Here is a 25,991-nt window from a genome sequence, read left to right as displayed (position 1 = left end):
GGCAGGTTTGGGATATTATAGTGATTTCCAACTCTGGCTTGGGAGTGCATATGAACAATACAGATTTCTGAGCTCCTGTTTAGACTTATGAATCTGAAATTACCTTACATCATTCCCTGATTGCCAGTGGATCCTAGGACCCGTCTTTGGCTCCCTTGTGTCCACTTGCTTCTACTTACAAGCCTGAAGCCCCTGTTCACTGCTTCTGGGAAGGACTCATGAAGCAGTGGGTGACAGACCACTGTGCAGGTGGTGCCTTGACACTCAGGTGGGAAGAAAACAAGAAGCCAAAAGTTCCTGATGTGTCAAGAATGGGATGGGTACCTAGAACAAAGCTGTTTTGTCCATTCACTTTAGGGGAGGTTCACATCCTATCCAAAAATGATCTTTGCATACATAACATCCTAAATGGCATTTTTAAAAAAAGATTTTATTTATTTATTTGATAGAGAGACACAGCTAGAGAGGGAACACAAGCAGGGAGGGGGGAGATGGAGAAGCAGGCTTCCCGCCAAGTAGGGAGCCCAGTGCAAGGCTCAATCCCAGGACTATGGGATCATGACCTGAGCCAAAGGCAGACACTTAACACCTGAGCCACCCAGGCGCCCCCTAAATGGCATTTTTGAGCTCCCCTTCAAGAACTTTCAGTTCTTTATTACAGTTTTTTAGACTTATTAATCAGGATTAATATTGGTCCAAGATCTACCTGGGATTAGTCAAATAACATTGAATTGAAAATTATTTGACTTCCAAAATTTGAGTCCATCAGATAATTGTACACAGTCAGTGATTTCTGGCCATCCTTCTGGATCTTTTGATCATAAAACATTTCCTCAGGATATGAGATGTGGCTATTATTAGGCAGTAGGAAATAGTCTGAAGGGTTTGATTTAATGGGCTAAATTTGCTACACATTGCTAGAGGTGCATTGTTTTTCTCTGTTCTTTCTTTTATGTGAGAAATTTGTTGCCATTTCCTGTGTCTCAACAAGATAAATGAACTAATTTAAAATATTTTCCGCGCCTCATCTGTCCACTCCACAAGCTGTCAATGGGCTTGGATTGGGAGCTTGCATGCCAGCAGTCTTCAGCCAAGAGTATTGTTATTATGAAAAAAGAATGTCGTTTCCATAGCAGCTTGGACTGCCTTTCCAAGTGTGCTTTCACATTCTTGCAGGATCCGGTAAGAAAGTTGATATTTGGTCAAGCTTTCTGAAGCACGTTTGCTTGGCTTAAATGAAGTCATTGCATTTCTTTCTTTCTTTTTTTTTTTTTTTTAATTGAAGAGGTGGAAGAAAATTTTCAAGAATCGATGAAGGGAGAAATTTTAATGAGTTAAAAACCAAAACAGAAAGGAAGAAAAATATTGGAGTTATTAAAATTTGAAATTATAAAAATTAAAATTGGAAAAAGTTGCTATTTTTCTTCAAGATAATGTTTATAATTTTACATGTTTTACCAATTGAATAATTTAAAAATATCATGGAGTTTCGTAAGTTTATTATTTTTTACAGTCACTCAAATTTGTTACATATTCCTTCATAGCACATTTAAAGGAAAAATCTTATACAGAACATCACAGTGGCACACAACTGTAAGGCATTTTCATCCTCTTTTGCATCAGGATCAAGTTCTTCACAGTATTTACTTACTGGTATGTGTAGAGGAGGCAGAGCAAAGAAGTGATAAGTTGGAGACCATTTTTACTGTTTCTGAGATAGTACAGATGGGTTCCTTTTGGATTTTCTGAACTTTTTTCTACTTAATAATACATTTTAATGAGTCTTTGGGGGAAGTCATAACTTTACTACATTGCTTATCGCAGCCGCCTGCTCACATGACAATACTCTTGTGAGGTATAATATTAAAATCATCTCTGGCTAAAAGTGGATTTTGGCTTTTAGCCTAACACTGAGCAAATAACCTTTTCAGTCCAAGTTAAATGTTCCCATAAGCTCCTTAAAACCAAATTTTCCTTGTTAAAAAAAAGTTACTGGATATAATTCCCAAAGGGTAGGGCATGGAAGCTATTTAAATTAGATTAAAAAAAATCCTTCCTGTATTTTGCTGGCTTGGTCTTTTTTTGATATTTGACGGGTACTTCTTTGCTAGGTTTGACATGAGAGGTCAGAATTCTCCCAAGGAAGGTTGATGGTCCAGTCAGATGGGTTCAGTTCTGTAGTTTGAACTGTGGCTTAAAGTAGAATGCCGATTCCTGCCACCCGATGCTGGTGCCTTCCTGGAGAATCTTGGCAGAATCTATCTGAAGCCCCATCTTTGTACTTGAATGTGACCCTTTTTGCTGTCCAGAACTCTGAAACTCCAGCTCCCTCATAACACAAGGCCAGGCTTTCTGTGGCTTCCCAGTAGGTCAGCCTTAAGGTAGATGAAAATTTGATAGATGCACTTATAACCTCTTCCGAACTTTCTGTGGGAACTTTGACAAGTACATTCTTTCTCCTAAATATTTTAACACACAGCCTTTAAAATGACATTTACCTCTTCTAGGACCATTTTGACAGTGGCATGTAGTAGTTTTATTTTTATTTTATTTGAAAACATCATTTGGGGTTTTATAGAAAAAATAAAATATTTATCTCCACAGCTTGTTATCAGCAAGGAGGATAGGCATTCTTGGATGGATGGAAGGTTTATTGGTAGAAAGAGTCAAGAAGCTATTTTGTGATAAAGGATTGCTTTGCATTTTTTCCTCTAGTCAAGAAAATTGCTTGTGGGTTACTGCTTTAAAAAAATAATAATCCCTCTGGTGCTGCTTTTAATTTGATCAGGTTTAAAATGTTTTCAGAAGGGTTAAGCTTCCTTTGCATTAGTGTCTGGTATGATCAAATGAAGGAATGGCTTTGGAATAGGCTAGATTTTTTTTATGAGGCTGTTCTGTCTTTCTACAAAAGGTGCAGTATAGTGGACCAGTCAAAACAATAGCATAATTTTTTACATGATTTTGAGGTATGTTGTGTATCCCCTTTCCACTGACAGATTTGACTCATGTAAGAATTTATGTTTCCTTTGATATATACCCAGTGTACCCAACTGCCACTTTCCAAAAAATAGGCATATACCACAATATCAACCCACTGTCATGATTTCTCTTATATGGCTACTGATAATTACACTTTACCTGTCAGGAGAGAAATTAATTGCATATCTTGTTCTTGTTCATGAGGTAAATGTTTGCAAAGTAAAATATAATACTGGTAGGGCATAGAAGCATCTTATGAGCAGGTGGACCAAGTTGTGAAAAGACCATCATAAAGCCTAAAACCTGGAGGGAGAAAACCCAAAAACTTCCCCTGCATGGGGGCTCTACTTTTAAACCAATTCTCTGCTGAGTTCATGTATATTTCAAGTGGACCTGAACAGGTAACTCTTTCTGGTTTTCAGTAGAAACTTTCAGTCTGTCACTTTTGCAGGAATGGCTTTAACCTAATACAAACCTGCATCCACATCAGAGAAATAGGAAAACCCTGTATGACACTTTGCCAAACTTCACACAAGTTTAATCATAGAAGAGGATAATTTTTCTACCCTAATAATATAGATGTTTTGTTTTGTTTAACTGAAAAACAAAATCATTTAAAGGAAGAGTTTTTCCCTTCTAGAGAAAGGAGGAATATACACTCCCTGTTCTTGAACAAGGGTTTGTGAGCCCAGATATCTAGCTTCTTATATTTTGATGAGTGATAGATACATACTGAAGTAGATACATGATTTTAGTAACCCTGCTTTAAAAAATAATTTACTAAACATGGCTGTAGCAGAAAAAAAAATGAAAATACTTCAAAGTCCTGGATGCAAACCCTGAATCTGGTGAAGAGTTGCCTCCCCTCTCCTTCTGGTTCATAAAAATAAATCTGAAAAACATACACTGGTAATAAAGAGTTCAGCTGTGGTCATCACACCTGCCATTGAAATGGGAAGCTGGGACTAAAGAATGAACATATCAACTCACACCTGGGAAGATGTTGGCTGGAAAAAAAATCATGTAGCTCTGAGTGAGGCCAGGCCCAACAAGGGGACTTGGTACAGATGAGTTTGAGAAGAGCTGTTTATGCTTGTTCTGCCATAGGGGCTCCAGTCTCAGGCTCAGCAAATGCTGTTGCACTCTTTGTGAAGATTTGTTTAAAAATCATAGTCTTTTGTCCCTTGATGGTACACTCCCTTGATAAACAGTGTGATTTGATTTTCTGCCCCATTTGTGTCATATACCCAAGTGCTTGTGGCTTTTGCTTTGGCAACCTGAAAGGAACTAACATATTAACCACATTCTATTTCTTCCCACCCATCTTTTAAAGAAAATAGTAACAATGGGCATTTTGTAACCTTTTATGTTTAGAGGGCACTTCTGTATCCGTTATCCTATTAATCCCTGCAGAGATCCTGCCAAGTCTAGCTATAGAAACTGAGGCTTAGAGGCACAGGGGAGCCCACTCAGGATCGCTCCTCCTTAATGGGAGAGCTGGAACTCAAACTCCAATCCCCAGCCAGTGCCTTTACTCTGGCAGGTAGAGGTAAGAAGTTTGCATTAGCCTGAAAATTGCTCAAATACTAGCAAGCATTATGAGGCCCAAATCTTACATTATTGCAAAAAACAAACAAACAAACAAACAAACAAAAACAAACAAACAAAAAAAGGGGAGCCCTTGAACTCTTCTGTTTCCTCATTTTGTATTAATCTGATCAGGGCCCATGAAAAGGACTCCAAAGAAAAATGTTTTTTCTTTGTAACTTACCGCTGAATAGTACCACTTTGGCCTCAAAATTGTAGCACTAAAACATAGATGTACCTATGTTGAGACAAAGCAGTTTATATTTTACCACTTTGAAGCTGGATGGACCTCTGTTGCACAGAGGAGCAAAGGATCTCTTTCTTTCCGCATAGGTGTGCACACGAGAGAAATGGAAGCATGTGCGTTCCTGGACAGACTGCATCATCTTCATGTTTTAAGAAAGTAATGTGAATGATAAAAGACCACACTTCAGTTTTATGATTGCCAATGAACCATAATATAAGTAGTGAGTGTCTTTTAGTGTATGAACACGTTCTTTCACACATCTGCTTGGGTAATTCACTGTTCTGTTTGCTAGGTTCTCACAAAAATGGAATTTTTAAATATTGAGAAATCCATTAAGAGATGGAAGGAGAATGAAATGCTTATTATAAGAGTCATACCAAGGATAACTAAGAGTGGCCTAGCATCTTAAACATATTTACTTTTCATCAAAATGAACTTTTAAAGAAGTTAATGTTCTAACCCTTTGGCTGTAGAGTTCATTGCTGGCCTGGTCTGATATCTGTTTAAGGTTGGTCACCCAATTTTTCACAAAAGAAAAATGTTGTACACATGTAGATTAAGGTATTGTCGTTTTCATGAAGACTATCTGCATGTTTGGAATTGACTTATCCCCTGTTGCAGGTACACCTTTCTTATGACCTGTTCATAGCTAGTTGCAACAATAGGGAAACTGAGGGTAGTACAAGGTGTCTTTGGTTCATTGTGGGAGCAAGTTGGCTAGTTCTGACTCTGAAATGATAGGAGAGGTAAAAATAGCTCTAAAGATATTATGGTTCATATCCTATCCTTTTTTGTTATTATTATAAAAACAAAACAAAAACCTTAAAAAAGAAAAAGTAAAACCCAGGATTCCACAAACCTAAACATGATATTCATCATTTTTGCTAATTCATTGAAATTCTGTTCATTTGTGTGAATGGTTATAATCACTGTGTTTGTAGTGATTGTATACATTTTTAATTGTTTTGTGTCAAGAGTTCCATGGGCTTCTTTGGCAGTTTTTGATAGAGCTATGGATCTCTTTTTTAAAAAATGTTTTTAAGTATTTAAAATAGAATATATGGGATTATATAGGATACAATAATACTGAAGTACACTTACTGAAATACACTTACTGGGTTTAAAATTAACTCTTGGTATGGTAACGTGCTTTACTGCCAATGTATCACATAACGAGATGTGACAAAGTCATAGTTATTTGATTTTTGAGTAATTATGAATGTAAATATTTTGGAATTTTGGATCCAAAGGTGGAGGGGAAGGCAGGAGAGTTGAGGAATGTCATGCCCAATGGTCCCTGTTGTCTGGGTGAATGAAGAGGTTCAGTTGTCTTTAGAATGTGAGGACTTGGGCTGGGGTTGGAGAGAGGTAAGTTTTGGGAACAGATGGGGCAACATTGCTTAATTCTCACTATGTCTCAGGTACTGTGCAAAACTTTTTATGTATGTTATTTCCTTTAACCCTGAGAACACTTTCATGAGGAATAGTTGCTTTTGTTGTCTTTATTTGCCCAATGTAGTAACTAAGTTTGGAGAAATTACCCACAAATAGATCATTCACTATTCCTCAAAGGAACTCTACCTAAATAATCCAGAAGCAATATCCCTGATTGGCAAACCAAATGCGGAGCCACGTTGGGGGCAGCATTAGGATTCAGTCCCAGACCCTTGATAAGAGCCTGTTTAGCTGCCTTTTGTCCACTCCCTAAATTGGGAAAGATAAGAAGAATTTCTAAGTGACTCTACAGGCCACTTGAGATTGGAAATCCCAGATTTGTCTATTCTAGAAGACAAAGCCTCAAACTTATTGTTAGGTGACTTTTTTCCTGAAGCAACCATCGTAGAAACCTGAACAGAGCAAGGCAGTGGGTGATGGGGTTGCAGAAGACAGGATGGGCTCTGGACTGGACAATCTGTGTTCATACCTTGAATCTGCTCTTTTCAGGAGCACAGTTGTCCTGCTTCTTCCTCTGAAGCAGGTTCTTCCTCTGAAAGGTCACCTGGGACACATCTGCCCTGCATTCATTGACTTTATAGTTTTTCATCACTGCTTCCTCAGGGTTGTTTGGAGACATGTTGCCCGGGGTATTTTAACTTAAGCATAAATTTTCTCAGTGTGGTCTAAGACTGGTATAATTGAAAGACAAGAGGCAAAGAGTTTGGGGCAGGCCACAGATGGAACACTTCATGGGTGACAGTTTCTAATAAGGGTCAGATGTATGCGAGAGCCTTGGGTGCTTGGAACAGGAAGCATGTCCCAGCACAGCACCTTGTATAGCCCTTAAAGAAGAATGATGAGGCTTCTATATGTTTCTTTTTCCCAACCACTCAAATAAGTAACATTCATGAAGTAAGTATATGCAGCAGGAGTGTACATAAATGTTCATTTAAACTGTTAAAAACCTCATGTGGGAAGTTGGATAAGAAAGGTACTTAGAACCTGATTTGTGGGACCCAGTTCCCTCATTGCAGATTAGTTTTTATTGTTCCATCGCAGACCTCACCAATGAATGCAATTTCAATGAATACATAGAAAACAGAGATTTAAGAAACCATACACACGTCTCTAAAAAAACATCGAACAAAACAACACTGCAGCCTTTGATGGGGTTGGATATCTGTTCTGTCCCAAAACAAATACTGCTAAGGTTAATTAGTCTCTGCCTTTGTCTTATTTAATTTTTGGTCAAATATCTTTAGACCTTCATGCTCAAGGCCAGAAATAAATAGAAAATGTTTTATAGTCCTTGATTTGATAATGCCAGTACCAAATCATATCTGATATTCATAATAAATAAAGTTTCTTAGGGTGAGGGAGGGCTGTCCTTGGAGCAATGGAAAGCTTTGTGAGCTAACCTTCCAAAATCTTGTGAAACAGGAAAATTGGGTTTCTTTTTAAATTCAATTCTGAGAATTAAATGATTAAAATACTGCCACTTCGGTCATTAATTCAGAGAGATGTAAAAACTATAGAGTTTAGAAATCCACCTAAGTTATAACTAACTTTACAATTCTGGGTTTCTTTCAGGAGGGTAGAGGGCACATATCAGTGACTTCAGCAGGGCCTGCTCATACCAAAAGGACAGTGGGTCTTTTAAAAAATTTTAAGTTAAATAATTCAGTAATTTTGAGTTCAAGTAAATGCTTTATTCAGGAAGAGTAAGAATTTCTGCTTGATCTCTTGTAAACAATAATTTCAAATAATGAAATTTCCTCTAGGAAACAGGTGGTCTTTAATATTAACATAAAAAGAAATAAAAATGCAAATGCAGAAGTATTTAGAGAATGTTTATTTTGTGATTTAGGAGGCTTGCTTTTCCCGCCCATCAGCTAAAAGATATTTAGGGACACTTAATAAGTATTCAGAATAAGATTTGTTCTAAAGCTCTCTGTATACTCTAATTGTATGCCCCTTTTGCCCTTTAAATTTGAAATAAACTTGAAATGAAGGATGGAACCCAAACAGGCTGTTAGAGAAGTAGAAATGATAAGTGATTGATTTTTCTCAGCATAGATAACATTGCCTATTTTGTGATTCAGCAAATGCTCCTCTATACTATCAGTGAAGTGCCTCTTTCATCAGGAGATTGTGATGTTGCCTTTAATTTATTTGCAATGTTGCTTTTATGTTTGAGTTTTCTGCACAGCCCAGGTAGTCAGTGCAGAGGGGAAGTTCTGTTTTCTGTTGAAGGAGGGTAGGAAAGGAAGGCAGGAAGCATTCCAAGGTTAGCCTGTTTCCCCTAGGACCTTCTCTTCACTTTTGTTTGTTCAGACCCACTCCTCCTCCTGTGACTTGCCCTTGTGTTGTACCTGTGCCAAGCTAGCATTCAAAATCAGATCTGTCTGACTTCCCAGTCCATGCTTCCAACTACAATGAAATACATGTAGGGAAGTCAGGAGAAGTGTGGTGTTTGGTCAGGGTACTCCCCAGATACTGGGTAAGCTGTGTGAGGTACCTTTGATAACAAGATGATAACAAGAATTTTTCCAACCCTGGAGGAGCTGAAGATGGACAAGCAAAGAGCCATGCCTGAACAATAAGTGTTCAGGGTTATTCTGATATTCTGGGTGGGCTGCTGTGGAGAATTGCTTGGTTGCCTGAGGTTTAAACCTAAGTCACTCAGAAAATTGTAATAAAATAGCAGTTCTGTTTTCCATCTAAAAATTAGTCACCGCTATTAAGCCTTTGTCAGTCTCTCTTCTTGGCAAGTGAAGGTGAGATTTGTGTCAGGGACCATCCAAGACCTTCTGAAATCTCACCTTCTAGCCTGTCATTCCTTAGTTTGCTCACACTTCTTCAATCAATTTGGCCTCGTTTTCCACTTCTGAGCTTTGTTACATCTATCGTAGGCTGTCCTTCCTCTTTCCTCATGCTACCACATGTGCACTGGCTAGACCTGCTCGTCCTTCCAAGGTGAGTACAAGGCATCCGTCTGCTCTTGCTAGCTTCCCAAGTCCTCTAAACCCTGCCAGCAGTTTCTCTGAACCATGTGGCAGACCTATCTCCTTGCCGCTGCAGGCTCAGCCAGTATGTAGCATGTCCCCAACACGCTCCAAGGCAGTGTCTGACCTGGTGCAGAAGCACGTTATCTCTAAACTCCAAGAAATAAATTATAGGAAACTTGTGACTTTGGAAGCCGGCCTGATGGAAATGACCCAGTGGTGCCTGGGCTCAGTGACTTGTGCCCTCAGTTCAGAGGGGTGCACAGGTCACCTGCCTGAGCTCTGTCGCTACATGACCTTAGCCATCCAAGCAGAATCATACTTGCTTTCTTGTCCTGTATGGGGTGTCCCTTGAGTAGCTGTCATGAAGTTCATCCTCTTTTGCTCCTCTTTGAGACCTTCTCAGTAGAAGAATGATGGAAGGTACTAGGTTGGAGGAAGGTAACCAGCTGAGGCACACCAGTTGGTCTCACCTTGGTTCTCCAGCCCTCTCTCCTTCCAAATCCAATAGCACTTCATCTTGCTTATCGTGATGACCACTGCAGAGCTTTTGTTACAGCTATTCTTATATGCCAGATCAATCTGGTTGAATACACAGATAGTATCTTTTTTCATTTTTATGTCTCCTTTCACATTTTGCAAAATGTCTATTATATGAAAGATATTTAATAGGTATTGAAATGGCTGAAAGAATGAATTAACATATGATCTATAATAAGGAAACAGTCATTCATTTAGTCAGGAAGTATTTATTAAGCACCTGCTGTATGTAGTCAGTGTTCTGGGGCTGGGATTAAAAGTGCTTCCAGAAGGATTCCTATCTGATGAGCTTCCCAGTGGTGTATCTTCTGATCCAAAATAAAAGTGTGACTGGGCTGTTGACATAGTACTTTTTAAGAGTCACTTGTTAATTTGTCAGTTTATGTCTGAACTGCAATGGCTTTTCCAGTTCTAGAGTTCTTTTTTGCTTCTTATTTAACATTTCTCAGGGCCAACAATGACTATCTAGCCTTATTTTGAATAAGTGTAGCCTTTGATCTGATCCCTACCACCTCTGCCCATTTTTCTGGCTCTGTCTCTTGGCCTGGCTGAGCTCATTCCCGTGCCCTTTCCTCTTTATACTGCTAGTTGACTTTTTCTTAGCCTCTCATTTTTTGCGGGGTGAATCTTACGAAACAATAAGCAATGAGATAAATGGCTTCTGATACATATCATAAATAAGGATTTAATTCAGCACGCTTGACACCATAAGCCATATATTTTAATGCTCTGAACTTGAAGTGTAGAAATAACTTTTCATGAGGAGGGTGGGGAAACACAGAACTTAAATGTTACAAGCTGATGCATGAGTATTCAGAATTGAGTTTTACTGTACCATTTCATAGTGTCTGCTATTTGTAATATCCTTCGATGGCTGAGGTCAGACAATTGTGTGGTGTGGTATGAGTGATATGAGTTGGCATATTAACTGCTGCCTCTCACAAAAGCAGCCTAACCCTGTAGTGTCAGTCCATGTTGGATCTCGGTTTCCTGTGTTCCCTTTCTCCTCCTTCCCCAGCTGCTCATGAGCTCTCTGGGTAAACTGATTTCTCTTGGTATCAATCTACTCCTCTCTCTGCTCCTTCTGAATCTTCCTCTCAAATGACAGCTGTTGCGCCTGCTTTTCCTTCAAAGGTGCTTTTCTTCCTAAGGTGTTTACATGTCTGTCTCCTCCCCTGTGCTGTAAGCTTCCTGCTGAACAACTCAGACTGCTTCATCTCAGTATTCCTCCAGTGCTGGCCAGTATTGGCACCTGAGTGATTGACTTAATGAATACTGATGAACAGAACATAAATTTTACAGGTAGAATTGAAAGAGAGTGGGAAGGTTCTCCTTTAAACCCTGTGTTTAAGGTCTTAGAGTAAAATGCAAGTTTCAGCCTCAGCAATAGTGCTATCCATTGAGTCTAACATTATTCCCTCTTTGAGTTGGGAATGTTAGTTTGCTGTGTGGTGCTTGTAAAAAGTGTCTTGGGAGAGCAAAAGGAAAAGGGAATTAGCTAATATATCATTATCATTAGCTTGTTACTTGTCTTACAGTGAAACACTAATTAAAAAGATTGTGCCTATTTTGGAATTACCTATTTATGGAAGGAAAAAGAATCATAACATTGTGAAAACAACAGTAAAATCATACTACAAATTATATTAAAAGAAAAAAAGGGTGCTTTGAACTTCCAACTCCTTCACAGCTCATCATTTCTTGATGCCCTTTGCCAAGCTGTGTGCTCAAGGAATCTAATGATACACAAAGCCTCATTGCCAGATACTTCATTAATTCCTCAATCCATTAGGAGCCTTAATGGCCTATGCCATTGGAATAAGTATGGAAATCCAGTCCCCCAAGAAAGTACAGTGCTCTATAAATCATACTCGCCCGAGAATTCTCTCAGCCCTTGACACAGAAGAATAGATGAAAAATCATTGTACTTCCTGAATTGCCTCAGCCTACAGGCTCTCAGAATCGTCAACATCCTTTAATTCTAACACTCAACCCTTGGTTCTCAAAGTGTGATCCCCGGATCAACAGTATCAGCACAACTGGGAACTTGTTAGAAATGCAAATTCAGTGGCCCTAGCTAGGGACACTGAAACTCTGGGGGTGGGGCGAGCAATCGGTGTTTTGAGCAGAAATCCCTGTGACTCTGACCTGCTCTAATATTCCTGTGGCATAGTTCTATAATGAAGGCCTTTTTTTTTGTCTTTAAATTGTTGAGGAAACATGAGCAGGTCTGTACCTTCACCCTGATCTACTTGTTTGTATTCAGCTTAATTGAGCAAACATTGACTGAGCAGCTGTTATATCCCAGGTGTCCTCCCTAGAAAACCACAGAGGTAAAGGACACTTTAAAGTCACTCTAGTGACTATCTATGCTAGCGTTTTCCTGCTGTGCTGCACTAGCCTCCCTGGATGGCAACCCCGCCTCTAAAATACCAGAAATAATGGTCCTCCAGGCTGCCTTGTTTGACTTTTCAAAGCCTTCATTAACTGTCATCCACCAACTGGCTCCTCATCCTTTTCCCAGTTGGACACTGGCACTTTCTTGAATTGCAGGAAGAATGACCCTATCTTTCTGAACCCTTTCTGCTTTTAAATGCCTGATAATCTTTCTCTTCACATGTTCTCTACTATCCCTGTCCCTCTGAAATTGGTGTTGCCTCTACCCCCATCCATTTTTATACTAAGGCCACTACTAGAGAGGTTCTTTCCCACAAAAGACAAGTCTGTCTGTCTTAAGTGAGCAGCTCTATTTAGAGGAAGGCATAAAATCTCTATCAAAAAAGGGCAACAAGAATAAAAAACTTGGGGTGCCCGAGTGGCTCAGTGGGTTAAGCCTCTGCCTTCGGCTCAGGTCATGATCTCAGGGTCCAGGATCAAGCCCCGCATCAGGTTCTCTGCACAGCAGGGAGCCTGCTTCCCCCCCCCTCCGCCTTTGCCTGCCTCTCTGCCTACTTGTTATCTCTCTCTCTCTCTGTTGGATAAATAAATAAAATCTTTAAAAAGAAAAAAGAATAAAAAACTAAAAATCTACCTTCCTTCCAATAGCTATTTCCATAATCCAACTCTCCTCATCATCCTGTGCCTCCCTATTTATGTGGCTTCCTGACAGTTTGTTTTCCTACCTTGATCTGTCTTGCTGATAGAGTGATCATTTTATTTTAGTCTAAATGTAAGTAATGAACATACAGTGCAATATTGGTTTCTGGAGTAGAATTTGGTGATTCATCACTTGCATACAATACCCAGTGCTCATCATAACAAGTGCCCTCCTTAATACCCATCACCTATCTAATCCATCCCCCAGCCACCTCCCTCCATCAACCTTCAGTTTGTTCTTTATCATTTAGAGTGACCATTCTTAAGTACTAATTCTATCATACTAACTTCAAATATGTGCCCATAACTTCAAATGTGTGCCCATGGCCTATAGCAGTCGTCAGCAAACTAAAGTATGTGCTTGCTGTTACAAATAAAGTTTTATTGGAACACAACAGCAGTCTTTATTTGCAGATTTTCTATGGCTGCTTTTGTGTTACAGTGGCAGAGTTGAGTGGTTGCAACTGGGACTCCATACCATACAAACCTAAAATATTTATTATCTGACATTTTAAGAAAAAGTTTGCTGCCCCTGGTCTGTATATACATAATATACTGGCGTATTTGGGTTTAGTTCTGCCACCTTACACTGTTCTTTCCCTTTGCTCCTTGTTTGTTCTGCTTCTGTTTCCTTCCTTTCTTGTCTTTGTTTGAATTTATTATTTTTCCTTATTCTGTTTTGTTTTCCACACTCATAGTTAATTGATACTGTTATCCCTGGCCCAGACAGTTCAACAACGTTAGAACACTTTAAACGTCTTTTACCACTTCTTCCTTACATGCTTCAGTTGTTATTTGTTCATATTCTCTATATTTGAAACTCAAAAGACATTACTATTATTATTTATAAGTTTGATATTCATTTAGACTTATCTACATATTTAGCATTTTGGTTGCTCTTCACTTCACATATACTCCTCATCTTTGTATCTTTGTATATGAAAAAGAAAAAAAAAAAGTCTTTGTTTGCCCTCACATTTGAATGATAATTCTGCTGAATATATGAATTTAATTTTCCTCCAGAAACGGAAGACATTGTTTCATTGTCTGTTAGCATTCACTGTTGCACATTAGAGATCTGATGGTATATGTGATTTTAGTAGTTCACAGACTACTAATCTGATCTTTTCTCTGAAAGATTTTGGGATTTTTCTCTTTTTATTTTGAGGTCTAAGATGTGGCTAGGTGATTTTTTTTTTTTTTTAACTAATCCTACTTGTTGGGCTTTTTTTCAGTTCTGGAAAATTTCTGTTATTTTCTCTTTTTTTATTCCTGTAAGACACCTTTTAGAAAGATAATAGAACATCTGGATCTCTTTTCCATATTGCTTAGCATTTGTGTTTTATTTTCTTTTTTTTTCTTCTGTGTTCTGTACAATCTGTAGGTTCCATCTTCCAGTTACTAATTTGATCTTTAATAGGATAAAATCCAATATTCAGCACATCTTGATTCTTTTTGACTTTTTTAATTTCTTAACTATGTAATTGTTACTTTTTTCCTAATTGATGGGATATATTTTGGAATCTCTATTATATCATATACTGTACCTCTTTTTAACTCATCTTGTGCTTCCACCTACCTGACTCCTTAGGTCAGATATTCTTCTACTGAGAATCATAGCATCTCTCAGTTATTTTTGTTTTCCCTCCAAGGTTAGTGATTTTTTTTAAGATTTTATTTATTTATTTGACAGACAGAGATCACAAATAGGCAGAGAGGCAGGCAGAGAGAGTGGGAAGCAGGCTCCCTGGCAAGCAGAGAGCCAGATGCGGGGCTTGATCCCAGGACCCTGAGATCATGACCTGAGCCGAAGGCAGAGGCTTTAACACACTGAGTCACCCAGGCGCCCCCAATGTTTGTGATTTTTAAAGTATCTTATTGTACTTTAGTTATGCATCCAGGGTGCACTTTTTCTTTCCTCAGCCCAAATGAGAATCCACTTGGCTTATTGGTGAATGATGAGTCAGATCATAGGACTCCGATTCAGATCAGATAGGATTACCTCACCTGCTGATGATGATTGGGACAGGAAAAGCCATGGACTTGTCCAACAGTGGGTAGCTTGTCTTTTTTTATTTTCCTTTATCTTTACTTAGGGGTTAGAGCTGAGAAAGTTGTAGCACAGGCTAAGTCCACCATCTTGATCCAGTCAACCATGTGTTTACTGAAGGCTTTCTTCCCTCCCTGTCTTGCCTCCAAGCATAACTCATTCCACTAGTCATTCAGGTCCCACATAGCACTTTCTCTCTGGCCTTTTATACTGATTATTCCATTGTAGCATCCTCAAGAACTATCTATTTGTCCTTGTCTTTGCCCTGCTAAATTAAATTCTGTAGCCCAGATATGGGTAGGTGTCAGATTGCCAGAGATGTTTCATCCCAGGTACAGAACAAGTGGTTTAGTAGCAAGCCAGTGAAAATGGGGTTTGGAAATACAACACAGACTACTATAAAGATACAGAATGGCTCCTCTACTCAGTTTAATGTATTTCTCCATCTCCTCAAAAACCTGGTTGATGTTTAAGTCATACTTCCAAGTTCTATGAATAAATATCTTCCAACACATCAAATTATAGTAGTCTACAATTAGGTTGAATTTGTAAGGATTCTGGTTGTATCCTTAGAAGTGACCACTTCCCATCTTCTGGGAAAGGAGAGCCCTTCCCTTATTGGATTCCAAGGATTGAATCCTCACTGGGTTTAAGTGTATTATCTCTGTTTCTTTTGCCTTTTCTGGAGGGCCTCTGTTTAATGAGGCAGTTAATGGTGGAAGAGGCTGGAGTTACCAATTCATTAACTAGCTTAAGTCATAATACTCTTTCCTACTTTTGAAAAAAAATCTACTTAAAACTTTATTCTGGGTAGACTTGTACAAGTAAACTAAGAGGTCTACAGAAAGATGTTCACAATTAACATTGCTTGAAATAGCTCCAAACAGACAGAAAAAAAAAAACAAACCCTGGAAAGACTCTAAACATATTAACAGAGGATTAGTTTAAGACAAAAGAAATGTTGGGAGAAAAAAAGAAATGCTGATGCACCATACAATACATAAAAACACATACAATGAAATACTAGGCAGTCATTGCAAAAAAAAAAAAAAAAATAGGTCTCATGCCATGTATGGAGAACTGGACAGTACACACTCTACCCAAATTGTCCTAATTGACAACTGTTTTTCAAGACATTTTTCCTTATAAACAATATTGATATCCATACCAGTTGGAAAGATTTGTCTTTTTTTTTTTAAGTCAATAAGAAAAGAGACGAACCACGTGGTCCTCTCAGTTGATGCAGAAAAAGCATTTGACAAAATACAGCGTTCGTTCCTGATTAAAACTCTTCAAAGTATAGGGATAGAGGGAACATTCCTCAACTTCATAAAATCTATGAAAAACCCACAGGGAATTTTGTTCTTTCCTACTCTTAAAAAAATCCTATTTAGTTAAGAAAATGGGAAACCATTTTTTTTTCTCTCATATTTATCAATATCTTAACGTAGTTAAATGCTGACCTCCAGGTGGTATGATTAGGCTCTTTAAAGATTGTCTGATTATGCCTGAGGCCTCTGATATGAGTTTTCACTACTATACCTGCCATCACATTTCAAAAAATTGGAACTGGCAAAAAATATTAGAATGCCAAGAATTACCAAGAATGTATTGAAACTGATAACAAGAATTGTCAAGAGTGCTCAGTCAGTTAAGCAGTTGCCTTCAGCTCAGGTCATGATTCCCAGGTCCAGGGATTGAACTCCCCCTTCCCCTCCTCTGCCTCCTCTGGGCATCCCTACTCAGCAGGGAGTCTGCTTCTCTCTCTGCTCCCCCCTTGCTTGTGCACTCCCTCTCTCTCTCAAATAAATAAATAAAGTCTTTTTAAAAATTGTCAAGACACCAAGATATTAAGTAATGCTTTTATTCAGATTATAATGGGTCTTATTTCAGTTCTGTGGTTGTGTGTGTATGTAGTTTCTTAATCAACTAAGCCACATCCTTAAGTCCCACTTAAAAATACTTTATTGTACATTGAATCTAGATGTATAGGAAGAACAGATAAATGCCTAGAGTGTGGCACCCTTATGCGGACTAGTGAGAAATAAGACTGCTCAGATGGACTATAAGGCCTATTATAAGCTTCCCACATCTGTCTCATGCTGTCCCTTTTTTTCTAGAATGTTTCGGAGATAAGGAGAGGCCAATGAAGGACACTTAAACAGGGAGTGACATTGGATTTATGTTGTAAAGAGATCATACTGGCAGGCCTGGGGAAGATGAATGGAAATGGAATAAAATAAAGACCAGTTAGGAGGATATTACTATGCTGGGTACGATGGGCAGAGGCTGTGGCAGTTGGTATAGATGGTCAGGGAGAGATCAGGGCAAGGTTAAGGTGCAGAATCTATAAGACTAAAGTTGCTGATCTAATATGAGGGTGAAGAAGAGTTAGAAGTTAAGTCCACATTGGTTCTTACAGGTCTGTGATAAAATATTATGATCCCCAAAAGGCATTGAATTTAAGTACATTTTCTGTCCTGGGAAGGAAAGTGTACCTATAAAAGAAGAGCAGCTGCACCAATATTTGATCAGATTGCAGACGTTTTTCATCCTTAGGAACGAAAAGTCAAACTTTTTATCATTCTGTTTCTTCTGTTTTCCGAACCTACCTTATGTTGTTCTACAACCATTTTTTCTAACCTTCAAATATTCACTAATTATACATTTAGTGAAGCTGTTCGATTTTTCCCGTCTTTCATAACAAATACACTGATAATGTCTAGGGCTAATTGTATGCAATTTAATTTTTAGATTGTGGTAATCATTATTGCTGTTTTTATTTTCATTCTCTCTTCACCAGGCATAGTCAGCTATAGCTACTCAACAAAATTATGCCCTTTGGGGTGATTTTCAATTTTCTCACTTTGGGAAGCATATTTTTATGTCAGTCATGAAGGGTTCAGATTTGTATTATTAAACACTTGAGCCCCTAGTTTCTACACTGGACCATTAACACTTTGCAGTTCCTTGTAAATAGAAAACTAAGACCACTTCTGTGCTGTGGTTATTTCTGAAGACCTCATCTAATTTAGGAGAGTAGGTACCTGTCTTCCAAACCCATATTCTATCTCTTGATTTACCAAAAGTCCTGCCATGCTGGAGGTAAAAAGCAATTTGAGCATTTGCAGGTGATTTACAGGAGTAAATCTTGGGGTCTTTGCTCACTGTGCCTGGAGAAGCATATGCAGAAGGGTTTGGCTTTCCTAACCATAGGAAGTATTTCAACATATGCTTGGTAGTATGTGACCATATCAGTGTGTTTCATTAAAAATATACAACTTATATTGTCACAGTTGCTCTCACCACTAGGGCCCCAGAAGTGTCAAGACTTGTTGACGTAATCAGTTTTCTGCCTCTCTAATAGCTATTATTCTATGAAGTGTGGACATTGTCTGAGTTACAGTTTGAATTGATGTTCTTCTTTGTTTTAACCCTCCAGAAATGCATTTTCTGCAGACACCGGGTTAAGAAGGTCTCTGGAGCCTGTATCCAGTGTTCCTATGGCCGCTGCCCAGCCTCCTTCCATGTTACGTGTGCTCATGCTGCTGGGGTGCTAATGGAGCCTGATGATTGGCCATACGTGGTGAACATCACATGCTTCCGACATAAGGTCAACCCAAATGTGGTAAGGCCCTCTCTTCCTTCCCTGATGCCAAGACTGAATATGAGTTCCCTCCTGTACACTTCCCAGGGCTAGCATGCTCTACTCAGTAGTGTTACTCATTGTTGACATGTCCTGGCTATGAGTTCCTCAAGGGCAGGGATTGTACATTATTATTTACTAGTATTTGCCTAGGACCCATCAGTGTCCTGATCCTCATACCTGTACATTCTGGCCTTTGGGTGTTATTTCATCTCTTCTAGAAGAAACAAAGAGCAGTACCACAGTAAAGGGAAGGGAGCAAGTGGTTACAAATATTTGGGGCCTTGCTGCCTGAGGTGGGATAAGCTAAGTGAGGACAATTGCAGAAAAGCAGAAATGTAGAAGAGAAGTATAGAGGTCACTTTTTCTGCCTTTTCTATTTCACTCAGGACCAGACTTTTTTCGGGGCAAAGAGTGTTTGCATAAATAACATGTAAATTTAACTATAGTTTACCTGTGGGCAAACAGAATCTTTCATTTGTTTTAAATGCTTAGAAAATTAGGACAGTGTGGAGATGGTTGATATGCCTTTTCCAGTTCACTGTATACTTTTCCAGTTCACTGTAATTGTTTTTGGCTGCCGACAAGGGGGCAGCTTTCCTAACTTTCTGCCCTTTGTTATTCCTGGGAGACTTGGCCACAGACTATTTGCAGCCTAACATATTTGTCCTAGGTGTCTAATAACCTCCTGTGAGCAGCCTGCCAGGTTGTCAGTCTGGGCTTGGGAAACCATGACTATACACAACAAATCTCTTGACTTTTTAATGATTCCAGCAATTTCCATTGGTGTCTTGAGAGATACTTGATGTTTGTGGGTTGGGACTTTGTTCAGTTGTGTGTGAATGCACAAATGTATGAGATGACATCACCAACTGTCAAATCTATTTTACTTTACATGTTTTAGGTGACAAGTTGCATATCCATTCATGCCTTTTCCTTCGTTTCTTGAATTAATGGGCTTTTGCTAAGAATAGTAATATATTCAGCAGAAAATACATTTTAACAACTTTTTAAAAAATTACAGTAATAACACATTGCATTACTGTGGTGCTTTGCTATTTACAATGTGCGGTCAATAGCATTACCTCATTAGATGACACATGGGAACGCATTTTGAGATGTGAACCAGATCATGACCTCCCGAGTCAGAGTAGTTTGTGTTCACTCTTGGACTTTGCCAGCAACACATGTGCAACCTTATGCAAGTTCTAATCTCGGAGCCTCAGCTTCCTTGTCTACAAACAAAGGCATGCCTATCTCACTGTCTTGTTTTTAGCCCACAGAATAAGCCCTCAGAAAATGAAAGTTGTATTAATACTCTGTTTTACTACCACTGCTGTTGCTGTCTTTGGTGCTACAATTCTCTGTGAACTGGGCCACATGACTAGTATTATCCCTGCTTCTCAGATGAGAAACTAAATACTAAAAGGTTCAGTTCCTTGCCCAAGTGGATTCATTTAATGAGCAACAGGTGCTGGAATGTAAATGCTTTTCCAACCCATTCTCTATTATTTGTTGAATTCCAAACTCCCAGCCTTGAATGGAGCTAGAGGTGTTCATTTGAAGCTTGGCTTGGGATCACACATTCTTATTTTAATATTCCAAAGCTCTGTGGTTACTGATGATTATATTAAAGTTGTTATTAAAGAGATCCATGTGTCTAATCAGCATGTCATTCCTCCTAACTATGATGTGTGGTTCAGTCAAGTTTATATTACTAATTGTTTCATAAATGATGATCAAAAAGAACATCTACTCACTCTCCTCTGTGGATCTACTTTTAAGTTCGGTACACTTTGTCAAACATGGGGAAACATCATATAATTTATATTAAATGGTAATTTTTTCTTATGAAGGTAAAATTTTAGTGTTCATAAATTGCCTTTGCAAAGTTCTGTAGCAGGAAGCACTGTGAATACTGAATTTCCAAAATATATTCTTGATAGCTGTTACTTATCCATTATTCTTCAGTTGGACTTCAGTTGTGACTTATTCCCCAAAATGTTTGACAACTAACCAGAAGGAATTCAAACTCTGGTGATGTTGGTTAAGAGCATCGTGAATTGTCCCTATTGCATTGAATATGCTTTACTTTTCAAGCATAAAAAAGTTCAAATTAATTCTTTTCTTTTTGTGTAAACTGAATATGCCAGGGGTTTTTCTTTCAAAAGCTGGAACTATAGTTTGGCTATATTTTCACCATACCTGATTATTTGGGGGTAGTGGGCAATTGCTGAATCATAGCAGTGAAAACTGTAAAATAAAATTCAGGCAAACCTGGCAGCCTTACCAGTCATTTTACAGAATAGAGGATGTCTGTATAATTTAGGTGAAATGAAGTTGCTTCAGTAGGATCTACATTTTTACTTTTAGGGTTTTTGTTTCCTTTATTCTTTTATTTCTCCCAATTATTTGTGTTTTTTTTGCACCAAAAAGACTGATTTAAGGCAACTTCTACTCTTCCTTTAATGCCAAAAATATTCTAACTATACTAGATTTTCAATGTTACTAGGCTTTGAACATAAACTCATTTTGGATAGTAGTCTAAAAATCTCATCTGATTTATTATAATGCATTCTTCCATTAGACAGTAAGCATCCTTTTAATTGAAAAAGGTGCTATTTAAGAGGTGCTTGGGTGACACAGTTGGTTAAACATCTCACTTTTGGTTTCAGCTCAGGTTGTGAGATTGAGCCCCAAGATGGGCTTTGCACAAGTTTTCTTGGGATTCTTTCTCTCTGTCTCTCCTGGCCACATGCTCTGTCTCTGTCACTCTCTCTCTCTCTCTCTCAAAGAAATAAATAGATCTTAAAAAAAAAAAAAAGTAATATTTGAAAAAATGAGTAGCTTCCAAAGTCTTAAAGATACTAATATGTTACAGAAAGTGCACAGCTAGGGGCACCTGGGTGACTCAGTGGGTTAAGCCTCTGCCTTCGGCTCAGGTCATGATCTCAGAGTCCTGGGATCGAGCCCAATATCGGGCTCTCTGCTCAGCAGGGAGCCTGCTTCCCCCCCCCCCTTTCTCTCTGCCTGCCTCTCTGCCTACTTGTGATCTCTCTGTCAAAAAAATAAAATCTTTGAAAAAAAAATTAAAAAAAAAGAAGAAAGTGCACAGCTAATCCCTGTTATTTTAATCTAAATTTTTATATGTATTTTTCAGTGTTTTTGTCAAGCATACTTTTTGACTGGCACCTGCTATCTTTCAAATGTAAGATTTCATTTGTGTGTACGTGTGTGTGTGCAGTGTGTTTATGTTGTACTGTTGTGGTACTTGACCACCCACCCTTTGCCATGACTCAGTGTGACCTATTTCCTGGCTCTATTTTGGAAGGTTCCATTGAATGTATTCCTAACCACTTATGTGGATGTTGCACAGATGTTTGTAGGAAAGGGAAAAACTAAAGAACACAATAAATAGTAAAATGATTTTGAAATTGGGAGCAAATAATGAGCTACTCATAAATTATATACCTCCTGCAAGCTAACACAAGGTCTGTGTCTTCACACCTGAGTAAACTAGGGGGTGTCCAATGGAAGAGACACCTGAATAATGGAAGGCAATGGAAGTGAGAAGATGCACACACAGATCTTTTTTGGGGGGGCAAATTACATCAACAAACTTCATATTTGATTAGAATATTCAGTCACAGTGTTGGAACACTGGAATCACTTGCACTTTATGCATTCATTCATTGCAATGAACAAAGCCCTTTTTAATAAAAACAAATGAACAAAGCCCTTTTTAATAAAGTATCTTATATGAGGTACATCATTTTTATCTCAGTGCCTTCCCCTTTTGAAAAATGTGACATTTGAGAAATTTCTTTCATAATTTTCGAAGTTTTGGCTACTAACATAGAGACAGACACCTATTCAAAAAAAGAACTTTTATAGAGAAAACACCTTAGTGGACAAATTTTTTCCTACTCTTTTGTGTATTATTTTATTCAATATTATTTTAACTAAATTTTTTAAGCTAGGTCATTATTTTAGTTAGATTTTTAAGCTAGGATTAATTAATATTTTCTCTCTTCGACTGGCACTTGGACACCCATAGAAGCTGCTTGGTATAAATTTGTTACAATAATTTTCTAATGCTAATGAATGGGATTAGTGGAAAAGAAAAAGAACTAGTATTTGTTGAGCATCTTTATGCCAAAGGTGTGTCATATTTCAAATGTGCCCTTTATTTCAAGGCAGTGTTATTGATGTGGATAATGGAAGGTAGTGGTTATGTTGGCTTCTTTATAAGCACCACCTACTCTGGAAGGTCCTCTTGTTTTTGTTGTTCTACCCTTCTAGCAATCCTCCCTGTCTTATTCGGGCACTCATCCTTGTACTAGAACTTAAGACTTTGTTGGGCACTTACTTTTTTTTCTCAGCCTTGGTCTCCAGGCCAGCTCCCCAGACAAGCTTCAGTACAACTCCTTCTGTGCCATCACTATGTGTGGCTCAGGACAGGGACCCACATTGTGCAGGATCTGGTGAAGGGCTCAGAGCGAGATGGCACATCTGGTTAATCTGTTCCTCTATAACTAACCTTTGGTGGTACCATGGTGAAATACCTGTCAGCTAACCTAAAAAAATTTTCCCTTGGTATGTAAAAATAATTCTCACCTCACCTACATGTGGAACAATGGATGATCAAAGCTCCTAAACTATAAACCCTAGAATAGTTCTTAATCACAGGGGAATACTGTATAGCATATTATACTTCAAGTATCAGTTTTTGAAAAAAACACATGACAAAAAAACCTTTGAGAAATTGGAAACACATTTATATGAATTCATTAATTATAATGAATCTGCAGTATTTCAGGTAGATTGTGGATTGATAGGGAGAAACCCAACAAACACTCCCACTATAAATTTCCATTTAATTAGCCAAGGATATAGAAATGTAGAAGAAATGGTTTGACTAGAGAGGGTGGAAGTATATTCAACCTATCCTAACAAAGCTTCCCTGGGCTCTCTCTCCCGAATGCGCATATGCAGTTGCCTGTGTGTAAGGTGCTGCCAGATCTGAAACAAAAGATATATCGCGCTCCCACAGGTGTTTATACTTGGGACTCATTCAGGAAAACTGATTATCCATGTCTTTCATTTAGTAAAATGTTTATAGCTATGAAGGGGTCCTATTTTTAAGCCAGCATCAAGGTCGAGAAGACCACATATTCTACTAGAAGAAGAGAGTCAACTCAGTTCCCAGATGGGTACCTAAGTAGTATCTCCCTTCAGTGTTCTACAATTCTAGAAACCTGTTTTCTTGGAGTCTACCTCTGACTCTGGTTTATGATTTTTAATCCATTTAGTTCCAATAGGAATTTTGGGTTGAAGACCAGAATTACATTTCACCGTATGTTGCATTTTACCATATGGTACCCCTCAGGCCCTTGATGGGTGGCTATAGGATTATATTTTTGTAATCAGGCACCATTTATTTAATTCGCATCAGTAGGTAGGACTTTGCTTGACTGTGCTTTATATTATTTGACCCTTTTGAGCATCATTTTGGTTTATAGCTTTTGTAGATTCAGTGGGTACCAATTGGCTGTAATTTTCTTCTTGATGCTTCTGTCACACTTTGACCATTTGGAGCTTCTTCAAGGTGACTTTATTTTCCTAATTTAAAACCACTAGCAGACATCTTCGAAACTGTTGTTTATCTCAATAAGAAATCATCTTGATTTCCTTGTTTCGAACATGGGATCAGCAACCCATCAAGGAGCCCAGGTTCTTTTTAAAGTTGCTCTCTATTAGAAGCCAAATTTGGAATGAAGGGTTTTTTTGTTTTTGTTTCATGTGAACACCAGCTGCTTTGGCCATGGAGCCACATTAGTGACAGAGCAGGAAAATAATTATTTTTCAAATGATCAAGAGTTTATGTTGATATGTCCAATTTTTTTCTGCCTTTAATAAGTTTATTTATATATTGTTCTAATTTATATATTAAGAGCTTATTAATACACTTCCTCCTGTTACCATTAACTGGTCTTTTTATATCTCAGTATAGGTTGTCATACCACACATGTTTATATTATGTTGCTGATAAAAATTTTAGGGATCTTTGTTTTCTTTTTTTGTTTGAACCACTGGATCAAGTGTCATGGGATTGGTTTCAGTGTTTATAGGTCTAGAATATCCCACTTTCAATCACCACCTAAGCACCTCTCTTCCTAAAAGAAACAAAAACAATCTTTATCTTCCTTTAAGTAACAGTAAAGCAATGAAAATATAGGGCACTAAATATTATAATACCATTGATACCATCATTTTTAGGATATTAGAAAAATACAAAATTTTGATGTTTTGTCTAAAATTCTTTTAATTTTTCATGGGCTTTTTACTCTCTGGAGGGCGACCTTCTGACTCTCAGCTTCCTTTCATTATCATTTCAGGATAGTTCCCCAAACTTGAAAATGTTTTAAACTTTTTCGAAGAAAGGATGGGATTAGGGTAGAAACCTCATAAACTATGACCCCATTCCAAGATATTTAAATGAATGGAACCCAAGGAAAATAAGACCACTTTTTCAAGATTTTTGGTATTGTAGATAAACTGTTTGATAATAGATTGGCCATGCATACTGCCTGCCTCTCTTTTCTTTTTTTTTTTTTTAAATATTTTATTTATTTATTTGACAGAGAGAGAGGTCACAAGTAGTCAGAAAGGCAGGCAGAGAGAGAGGGAGAAACAGGCTCCTCACTGAGCAGAGAGCCCGATGCGGGGCTCGATCCCAGGACCCTGAGATCATGACCTGAGCCGAAGGCAGAGGCTTAAACCACTGAGCCACCCAGGTGCCCCCTCTCTTTTCTTATCTTAGCATTTATCTAGCCAGCTCATAAAAAATAATCTAGGTACAAAAGTTAGCTATGGAGAACTTCAGTTAGATTGCTTTGAAACTGTTCAGTTCAATATATAGGGATCCACGGAGTGTCTTGGAAATAAAAACACAATTCTTTTTAACTTAGCCTAACGTTAAACATTCCCCATGACCATCCCCTCATTCACACACCTTTTGTACGCAGATGTACTTTTTTGAAAAAATAATGATACACATTTATTCAACATGAGTTGTGTTCTAAAGGCTTTACATGTATTATGTCATTTAATCTTCAAGGTACCATTTGTAGTAGGTACTATTATTAACCCCTTTTTACAGTTAAGGAAACTGAGGCAAGGGGTACTTAAATTACAACTTTATATATTACATAGGTAGTAAAGGGAAGAATGGTCAAAACCAGGCAACCGGATTCAGTGTCCAGGCTCTTAGCTACTATGCTCTATGACCATAATAAGAAGGCTAAAGATAAGGATATTCTGGGAACTCAAAGAAGGAAGCTGCTAACTCTATTAAAGGCAGTCAGGTGGAATTCACAGAGGAGGTTACAACTATGAGTTTTG

The 25,991-nt window shown here is 38.2% G+C and overlaps 1 protein-coding gene across 7 annotated transcripts in view; it reads left to right on the top strand.

Annotated features, from left to right (window-relative positions):
* KDM4C (lysine demethylase 4C) overlaps positions 1–25,991 on the top strand; it is a 510,176-nt gene that overhangs the window by 425,906 nt on the left and 58,279 nt on the right. For all 7 annotated transcript variants that reach the window (XM_046023271.1, XM_046023269.1, XM_046023272.1 and 4 more), the window contains one exon: positions 18,384–18,569. In XM_046023271.1, the coding sequence (XP_045879227.1) occupies positions 18,384–18,569 (186 nt within the window). The remainder of the gene's footprint in view (positions 1–18,383; positions 18,570–25,991) is intronic.

The sequence above is a fragment of the Meles meles genome, chromosome 11, assembly GCF_922984935.1.
Source record: "Meles meles chromosome 11, mMelMel3.1 paternal haplotype, whole genome shotgun sequence".
NCBI lineage: Eukaryota > Metazoa > Chordata > Mammalia > Carnivora > Mustelidae > Meles > Meles meles.
This window is presented reverse-complemented; position numbering and strand designations above follow the sequence as displayed.